General features: G+C 42.1%; 1 protein-coding gene across 1 annotated transcript in view; it reads left to right on the top strand.

The window, feature by feature from the left end:
- The window catches only part of LOC130686549 (protein turtle-like), a 43427-nt gene extending 34544 nt beyond the window's left edge, over positions 1–8883 (top strand). The window contains exons 5-7 of the mRNA XM_057509666.2: positions 367–481; positions 2566–2850; positions 7380–8883. Of these exons, the coding sequence (XP_057365649.1) occupies positions 367–481; positions 2566–2850; positions 7380–7510 (531 nt within the window). The 3' untranslated portion in view covers positions 7511–8883. The remainder of the gene's footprint in view (positions 1–366; positions 482–2565; positions 2851–7379) is intronic.
- Positions 8884–10468: the final 1585 nt, after the last annotated feature.

Consider the following 10468-nt stretch of genomic DNA (forward strand, 5'->3'; position numbering starts at 1 on the left):
CGAAAAAAAAAAAATAATAATAAAACGGAAGCGCCCCTATTCAAACCGAAACGAAAGAAAAGGGTCTACTGGCTATTTGCGTGAAGACGATCCAACTCTTTTGAATGCTCACTATGAGTTACCTCAGATACACACATTTTATTTATTTTATTTATTTATATTTTTTTTTTTTGCGAACGCCCGTTAGCTGAGTCTTAGGTCTACTTCCTAATCCGCTTTCTTCTTCTTCTTTTTCCTTTTTTTTCATGATGGATTCTGTTTGTTTTTTTTTTCCCCTTTTTTGCCCACGTCCGTGCGCGATTGCTGCTTTCACCGCTGGATGTTGGCTGTGCCTGTGCTGCGTCGATCCGGCCCGTATATTCCCAGACTCAAGATTGGGCACTGCAGATCCGCTTCGTCCAGGAGCGCGACGCCGGATTGTACGAATGCCAGCTGTCGACTCATCCACCCAGCAGCCTCTTCGTCGAGCTCGTCGTCGTCGGTGAGTTCGTTCCTCCTTTATTTTTCTCTGTCTATACTCTTCTAGCTTATTCCTCATCGCCCTATTCTTCTAACGGGCTGTACACCCCGATCCTTGGGACGATTTCGACTATTTTGTGTGTTTGTTTTGTATTTTTTATTTGGCTCTCTGCTGTCGAATGCTGGCCAAAAAAAGAGGTTTTTTTTTTTTTGTTGTAGAAATCGAGGCTGCGAAAAAAAAAAAAGAAAATGAAGACAAAAGGGAAAGGTGAAGGAAGACAAAGTAAGTCGGAAAGTTTTGCGCGCGGTAACACACGTCCGTTGACCTACAGGCCCGGAAAACATGAAAAAGACGGTCTTAACTGCTGCCGAGAGCTAATTAACGTCTCTGATGAAATGGAAAGATTGAGCTGCTCTTCTTCTTCTTCTTCTTTCCTGTTTGACTAATTGATCCAACACCATGGGAATTGTAGGCGAACGCGTATGCACGAGCCATTACGATGGATGTTATAGGGCGGAGAATGAAAAAAAAAAAAAAAAAAAAAAAATGGGAAAAGTTTTGCGAGGAACCTTCTTGATGGCCACGTCCGGCGTTGCCCCATCAGTCTGAATCAAATGGAGTGGATGAGAATCAGGCTTCTATCCTTACACTGTATCTCATTATAACTTTTTTTTTTTTTTTTTTTTTTAGTTCATTTAACCAAATGAGGAACAAGGAAAAAAAAATAAATTAAGACTGGCATGTTTCTTGTTTTTAGTTTTTCTAATGGAATCGACTAAAAGGGCGGAATCTTTCATGACGTAACGAGTAATTCTAACAGGTAACGCTAAGTGCCTCCTGTTTGTATCCGCGCTGTTGTTTGGGAATTCTATTCCGGCAAGGTCGAGTGTTTCAATCGCATCCTCACGCACTCGATCTCAACGAACGCAACGCCAAAAGGAAACAAAAAAAACAAAAAAACAAAAAAAAAACGGCAACTGGAAGAATGTTCACGCTCGCGAACGCCTACGTTCTTCGCATTTATTTGTGGGCGAAAATAGTTCGAAGAAGTAGAGCTCTGGGGGCGCTCTCTTTCCAAGTACGAAGCGTGGAAGGCAAACAACTTCTCTTTTTCAATCGGCTATTTTTCGGTCACTCTCTCATTGCTCTATTCTTGTTCCGTTATGGGTCGATCGATCGATAGAACGAAAGGGCAATGTATACGTAATCAAATGGAGCAATGCCTAACTTTCTACTCGCGTTTCTATACTGTCCTTTTCGGTTGTTGTTTCTTTTCATTTTCTCAGTCGATTCTCATTTGATTGCGCGGTAAAACACAACCACGATTCGGCAGTCACGCATTTCAAGATGCACTGCATCGCCATTTTATTTATCTATACTTACTTGGTTTGGCAAATTCGATTTGCATCCGAAACGGGCGGGCACCGGTATCAATGCATAAACTTTGCGCAGGGCAATTGGGTAGCATTTCACATAGAAATTAGCCTACCGGTAAAACAGGACATCGGAGGCCCTTCGAAACTTAGGGACAAATGAAAAAAGCGACTCGACTTGAATGAGAAAGGAACGATATCGAATGACGAGCTCGCAGAAAATGTTTCCATGGCTATCAATCGATATTGACCGACGCGAGCAAGAAAAAAAAAAAAAAATAAATAAAATAAAATAAAAACTTTTCATGAATGTAAACTGAATCGTTTCGGGTTGCAATGGAAACCCATTCGATACAAATTTTGTGACGGTGTTTGCTGTTTCCTCCCCCCTTTGACGGCAGCAAAATGGCCGCCTTGGCCATTATATGCGCCCTGCGCTAAACCAATAGATTTTTTTTTGGCTCTGTAACGATTGCAATGGCCGACGTAACATCAAGGGTAACGGTTTCGTTCGACTGACGTCATCATCTGGCGTTATCAGTTAATGTCATGTTGATCTTGTCATTGCTACGTCCCCTCCCTCCATTTTTTGTTTTCACATTTTATGTTTCGATAATACATTTGTGTTGGCAGCGCGACGGAGCTCGTCCCTCGTGTAGACGAAATAAGGCAATGACATCTGTGGTGAATGAAACTGTCCTTTATTTTTTTTTTTTTCTCTCAATGCAACAGAGGCCCATGCCGAGATCGACGGCGGACCGGAGAAATACGTCAAGAGCGGTAGCACGTTGAAGCTGACGTGCCACCTGAGACAGAGCAGTGTGACTCCCGATTTCGTCTTCTGGTATCAAGACGAACGTATGATCAACTACGAAGGGGCAGCCGGCGTCAAAGTCATCAGTGACGCAGCATCCAGCACACTCATCATCGAACGAGCTCAGAGCGTCCACTCGGGCAACTACTCGTGCGTCCCCTACAATGTCAACCCGTCGTCCGTCATCGTTCACATCCTCAATGGTATAAATCCGTTTGAAATGCTCGCAATTCCTCTTTCTGCCTCTCTTTCACTTCCCTCTCTCTCCCTCTCTCTCTCTCTCTCTCTCTCTCTCTCTGTATTTCTTCGTATTTCAGCACGTCCGTTACGACCCACTCTACTTCACTAACCACTCCAATTTCCGACTTCTTCGGCTTGTCTCCTGATTCTCCTCCTCGCCTACCTTATTCCGTCTCGTTACTCCACTCAGCATGTACTTGGTATTTCCTTTTTTTTTTTTTACCTGTTTTTTTTCCAACCTACCTCTTCTTGATGGATTGCTTCAAGATACCAACATCGTCGACATTCGCTAACGACATTCAACGATATTGAAGTCTTCTTTCTTCGCTTCAATATTCTTTTCAAATCAAGGCCTAATGACGATGTCGGGGATAGAAGTAAAAAAAAAAAAAAAAAAAAGAAAACATTCTCTTCAGATCTATAATCCTGATGTACACATCAGTGCTGTACAAATCTACGTTAAAGCATGCCCGCGAGGGGATATAGCCTATTCATAGCGGTTATTGGTCGTTCGGTCAAATACTCGGCCACAGAATAAGAATAGCTGATGGCATTAGGACGAAAAGAGGCAGGCCAAAATGCGGCAACAGTATACACCGCTGGTTGAACGGCTTAGTGGGGGCAAACACATAAAAGATTTTTAGCCAGGTTGTCGTTAATACATTTATTGCTGCCTTTTTAACTATTAGGGCTTCCACCCGTCCAAGAAAAGCAGGTGCATTTTATGAAATGAATTTTCAAAGAAAAACGCCATCTTCGTTTATCTACCCCCATCTGGTTAGAGATTTCGTGTGTGCAAAGTACAGCTATTTTTAAACGTCAAACTCGTTTGCGACGCACTTACTACGCCATTGGATGGCGGTCGCCTTTGCGTAGCTTTTAGTCGTTCGTTATCTTTACGTTTATCTGCATTTAATTTTTGCTGTTAAAAAATATCCCATACGGATCAATTATTGCCGATTACAGCACGAAACCATTAACCAAGAAATGGATTTTGACTCATAATAATTTTGTTTGATATCATTCCTTACGGTTACGTGTGTTTAAGTGTATTGATTTTTCGGTGCTTCGGCAAATGTCGGTGCAATCAGGGAATAATAAATGGAGCCAGGTCTGAGTGTGCAGTTCAACGTGTAGATGTCAACTAGTTTTGCCCGATCTCCTTCAACACAATTACGCAGCGTAAAAAGAGAAAAATGGGTTCAGTACGCCAATTATGATGATGTATTTTGATCTCACGTTTCCACGGCTCCCGAAGTATTGTGCGATGGCGTTAGACTTTCGGCTAATGCCTCCTCTCGCACACGCCAATTGGAAAGCATTTCTATATAGTTGGCTCGTTAAACAGCTTCAACGATCAGCAGCAGCGCAAGGCAGTTTGTCATCCCCCGAAAAGTAGAATCCTCGGTATAATTCACTGACATTATTCTTTCCGGAAAAAGGCGAGAAACTCTACACTATATATCTAGACTACGCAGCATTTCAATTAGGATGTTGAAGAAGGCGAGAGCGTTTGCATACAGATAAAGTTGGACCATAAAAACTCGAACTTTTTTTTTTTTTGCTGCAGCCGCTCAGTCGTCAAGTACCATAATCTAACGTCTGCTCTTTAAGAGACAGATGAGTATGTAAAAAACAACAAAAAAAAACAAAAAAAAACAAAATGCGAGTCATCTTCCGGCGTTAGGCAGTACGGCCATAATGGAGTGTTAAGGAAACGAATGCAAAAAACTAAGGAAAAAAAAAAAACAAAAAAACAAAACATGATTTATTCGCCTACATGTACGTACGTTGACGCCAAATTTAAAGGGCGAACGCGAGGAGGCATCATCTTTAATCTTCCTCGTTTCTGCGAAAATGGAACACACCAAGCGTGAACTTGTTCTCGGCTCGTGAGAAGCTTGTCGGTGTTAGAGAAACCTTTTCCTCGTCAAATAAAAAGAAGGTCCATGTTCGTTCACTCCGTCCCGTAATCGAATTTGTCCAAGACCTGCCAGTTGCGACCAGACCGTTTTCTTATAGCGTCGCGAACGTATGCGTACCGTTGTAGATAACAGGGTGAAAAAAACAAAAACAAAGCAAGAGAAATCGCGAGAACTATAGGGCAAAAGGCAGGCGACATCTGCATCAGTTCATCAATATATTCTTCTGAAAGGTCAGGGGGATTTCTTTTTGGCGATAAAAGGAAACGTTATAAGCGGACAACTTGCGACGAAGGAAATGAAAGCAAAAGAAAAGGAAATCATCCGCAAGAAAAATGAAAACAGTAACCAAGGGATAGAATGATTTATTTTTTTTTTTTTTTTTGATATCGCTGCATTTCTTGCGACGTCGACATTGCGACATGTTTTACTGTGTGCGACTATAGTCCCCACGTCCCACACGCTTTCTATCGCGATGTCAGCGTTGACGGGAGTGCGAAAAGTCATCTGACGGACGTTATTCTCCTTCGTTCTTGTCCTGTAACCAATGGCTTCCACTCCACGACCTCAAAATGAATACGTTTTTTTTTTCGATGATATTACATAATACAACTCTTTGTTGTAACTATGTCCTATTACAGGGAAGTAGGCAAGGCTTCAAAAATTATTTTTGAAAAAAAAAATAAAAAATAGAAAATGTCAATCTTAGGTAAATCACAAGATACAATTAAAAGAAATGAATTAGACTAAGACAACGCAGATTAAATTGATCTCAATTTTCTTAATATGTCGTCCTCGCAAAATATCACATCGTGAGAGCAAATGGAAACAATTAAAAATGAAAGGGGGGACGACAGTTTGTTGTCCCTGAAATTGGGAAGCGAGGGGGGGGGGGAGAGGGGAATTCTTCATTACGTCGCTAGACACAGCAATGTAGCGCATGTAGCCTAGACCGCTACCGTCATGTGTACAAGTCTCCATACGTTATATATAAATATAGTGCCCAACTGTTTAATATCTAGCCTCGCTTTGAGGGGAGGGACAAAGGAAGAAGAAAATAACAAAAAAAAAAAAAAAAAAGAAGCTTTCCATGACAACGGTCGTGATAGTGCGGGAGGGGAAAAGTCGCCTAACGTGCATGATCCTATGCAACTCTTGCCTCTTTCCACTCCCTATATGTCCGGTCAGCGACATCACAGCGGTCCCAAAACGTCGTTTATATATCATAGTGCCACGCTCGCCCGTTTTTGATGACAGCCTACACGCAGATGAAATTACGCCATTCAATTACTATTGGACGGAAACGAATGTACCAACAGCCGACTCCTTTTCAAATGAAAACCCCAGGAGAGAAGGGGGAGGGAGGGAAATACATCCGGACATTGAATGTGCCAACGCATCGAGCCCTTTGTTTCAAATCAATTTTCGGCTAGGCTAAGGGTCATTTTAATTATTTTATATACCGAATAACATCTGGGGAGGGAAATGTCGAAAACAAGCGAACCGTCTGAACGCTACCCAATGGCTTTTATCGATTGGCGAAAGCTGCATTTACGTGACCGATTCCTCCGACATCCGGCAAAGTGTTTCACGGTATTTCTAGCTAAACGAAAAGAAAAAAAAAAAAAAAAAAAGAAAAAAAAAAATCCAACTGAGATTCACGGCCCAATATAACGTTATAAATACGAGCCAAACATGTCGAGTAATAAGGTGAAGAACTCCAGTTGGGAAGGGTTTTGAACGGTCATTTTCGTGACTTGAGGCAAAAACGGTGGGGGGGGGGGGGGGGGGGGGGGGGGGGGGGGCTAAATGCGCCGATTCGATGTCGTTCGCCATATAGTATATTATACGTATAGCTATCATATAAAACCACCATGGTACGTTACCGGATGCGTTTCTTGCAAGAGTACTGCCTCGCTCTTCGTGTAACTTTATCGCTTACTGTTGCTCGTTACTGCTAACTCCGACCAAAAACTTGGTATATAACGAAGCTCGCTACCGGCTCCGCTACTTTTCTCAATTGTCTGTATAGTATCTTTCTTTTGTTTGCTTCGTTTCCTTTTTTCTCTTTCTCTCTCTTAAAATAAAATAAAGTAAAGAAAGACTTTTGTTTGGAATGTAGCGTTCACGATGCTCGTGCCAACCCTCGCACTGATGATGTCTTGGCTATGGCCTCCTCATCCATTTATCCCCTCGACCCATTTCCAACACCATTCCATCGTCATTCACTTTGCCCCTCTTGCAAACTAGGCGAGAGTAAAAAAAAATATATATTTCTGAAAGATGTCTGACACTAATAGAAGTCGTGAAAAAAAAAAAAAAAAAATCGGACGTCCACTGCTGGACCATATATGCAGGCCGTTTAGTGAAATTGAATCTATCGAGAAGCGATCGATCATCGTCCGGATGGATATGCATAGTTGTGAAACTATAGTGCCCGGGTTATGCATCTATATAGCGTGCCATTGTATTCGAGTTCAATTCAACGTTTGACTGATCTTTTGGCTGTCAGAGTTATATGAAGATTTATGACATATTCAGGCTGTATTAACGCCAATTGATTTTCATAGGGGAGAAGCCGGCGGCAATGCAGCACAGCAGTGCGGCCCTTCACTGGTATTCCGTGTCCGTCATTTTCATCGTCGAATGTGTTTTCCTGAAGCTGAACGGCGTCGCTGGATCGCTGCAAGAGTGGCTGTGACCATCGTGGCTCATCTAACGCAAACCGTAGAAAGCAATTGACGATTCAACTATGAAAGATGGGGGGCAGCGAGTAACAAATCCGACAGAATAAAAACGACAAAAAGGAAGAGAATGGCAATAGATTTACTAATGTACACGAAATATATGTGCTGTAGATTGAAGAGGCACATGCTGGGAAAACAAGGGGGCAGAAAAAGAAGTAAACGACAGCCATGTTAAGGTGAAGAGCACTCCAAAAGATAAATAGGCAAAATGGATGTGCATCAGTTGTTCTTCAACTCGTATTGTATTCAAATTCAAGATTCCATATACAATATATAACAGGCCCGCCATATCTGTTCAAAGTGTTGATGAGGCGTGTATTCTTTCTCTTGTATAACACTGAGTTCTCTATATATATGATATTTCTCTCATTCACTATCCCTGTCATTCGTTAAGTAATACTATAAACGTATAACTATTAAAGAAAGATGGCAATTGTTTTTTTTTTTCTCTTTTTTTGTTTTCACTTGCAGAAAAACAGCAATATTTGCTTTGTTGCTGATATATTCGAATTGTTTTACATCCGTTTTTTTTTTACAACTCATTTCTGATTCCCCCGCCCCACTAGAACACGGACAGAGAAAACGATATATTGATGAAAGGTGAAACAAACAATGACTCCATTACCAGATGTTTGACCATGTTAATATTACAATGTGTTTCCGTTCACGATTCTTATGGCGTTATAAATATATACAATTCGTCATGTCCCCCTTCCCCCCCTCTTTTTACCTCCCTCCCTCATTCCGCCCCACCTTTGCTTTTACAATTGAGGGAGAGAAAGGGGGGGGGGGGAAGCAGCAGCAGCATTACTGCCGCGTACGCACCTACATACTGTACGTGAAATACATACCAACTCAAACGCATATTATGCTAGAGTCCATAAATCACTTGCGTTAATAAAGTGTCAACCCGTGCAGGCAGAGAGAGCGATTACCATGGATACCGGCATGTAACGCTGTTGTGTTATTAAAATGTTGGCGACGGCATGTTCAAACAACGGCATTGAGCCTATTTTATATTGGTGAACAGAAATACATCCCATCCCTTTGAAATTCCTGTATTGGCTCTTTGGTCTTTGTCGTATAACACCCCCCCCCCCACTCCCCGAATCACCTTTCCGTTGTATAACATCCACATTTTTGTTTATCCCGATCCTTATAACACCGCCACTCAGCAAGTGGAGCACTGTAGCCAAAATATTCTTTCCTTTGCCTCGCAATCCTACAAAGTAACAAACGATAAGAAACAAGAAAGACTAAAAGATTAACCCACAAATTAACCATCAGTTGATTAGTTTCTGTAAATAGACCTTGATTATTTCATGTACCTTTAACTTGTTTCTTCATTTCTTTCGACAACACAGAGCCATTTCCTATCAAAGTAACAGTGTCTGTTGGAGGTTTGAAATGGCCATGTTTTATTTGTCCCTCCCAAAACTGCGTGGGAACGTTAACGGATTCCTGATGAAAAATTGAAAATAAATCATCCTAGCTGATACGTACGACAAGTTGTGCCTAACCCCTCGCACACACTGTGCATATAGGCCTTTGGGGACGGACGATACTGATGATGGCTACATGATTGCGAAGCGTGTCGCCGATCCAATTACCTCTGAGAGCAGTGAGCAATCGCCAGCTGACCGTTGACACGAACACGCTTGCCGATATGCTTTCTAACAAGAGTGAAATCCTTTTAATCAGCAGCCGATCCAGTTGCTGGTAGGCAGGCATACGTTCGGTGATGGGCTGGTAGTGAATCGAATCGTCTGGTGTACAGTTGTCACTTTAGCCGCAATTGGCCATTTTCTTTTCGTTGTTACGTTCACTATCCCAACGGAACAACTTGAGTTTAATTTTTATTTTCCTGATCAAATCACAAAAAAAAAAAAAAATAAATAAAATAAGCGCCAGAAAATGCGCATTCGAGCGTGTGCTATTGGCAATCGAACATGGCGAACAGAACGACGTGTAGAAGCGAAAAAGGAGCAACAGCGGGTCGGTGGAACTACATATACACAACGATGGTATATAGAATCTATGGGGCGTGATGGCTAATCACAATCCCGCGTGACAGGTGGCGTTCAATCCAAACGAACGTTCGCTTGGATGATGACGATGATGATGTCGCTATCGCAGCTGACGACTTGATGACTACCACGTCTTGTGTGTGTCTGGAACACTATTTCATTGGCTGCTCAGGCGATAGATGAAGCCCGGCCAGCACGTCGCCCACGCATCGCAAAAAATAAAAAAGACTGATCGAGTTGTCAGGCGGTCAATATATCAGCAAATCCCATTGGCCACCTAACCCACTTGCTTGTTGCTGGATATCTTCCAGCTAAATCCCAGCGCCATCAATCATTCGAAATCCATCACGTGTGTACGACACATAGCGACACCGTACACCTTTAATCTACCCGATTCTTTCCGTTGCGAGTCGCTCTTTCTATATTGTTTTAGCGCTTATCTTTTCGTTGTTTTTCTTTCCTTTTCGACAAACAGTGCACCTTTAAAAAGGAAAAAAAACAAACAAAAAAACTACGTAGCCTTGAGCTCGATTGACTGCCACTATGTAGGATTGACTGACGGCGATTAAGTAGATCGTGCCAGTAAAGTGGAACGAGCTGCAATCGGGGTTATTTGTAAACACGAGTTAATTCATTCGCATTAGACTGATGAACGAACAGGGAAAATAAAAAAAAAAACCTGCTAAACGATAAACATCCGTTCCCGATCGCGCATCCTACGATCTGATTCGTTCAAATTGATGGGCAAACAAAATACGATCAAAGTCCACTTCGGATGTTATGCAGGGCCGCGTTGTGTCGTCCGTCTGATTGGTGTTGCATCATTTACTTCCATTACATTCTCTGGCCGAGTGAGTCAATGAAGCCTTTTGTTATTCCCTGTAA

Source organism: Daphnia carinata, chromosome 2, assembly GCF_022539665.2.
Source record: "Daphnia carinata strain CSIRO-1 chromosome 2, CSIRO_AGI_Dcar_HiC_V3, whole genome shotgun sequence".
NCBI lineage: Eukaryota > Metazoa > Arthropoda > Branchiopoda > Diplostraca > Daphniidae > Daphnia > Daphnia carinata.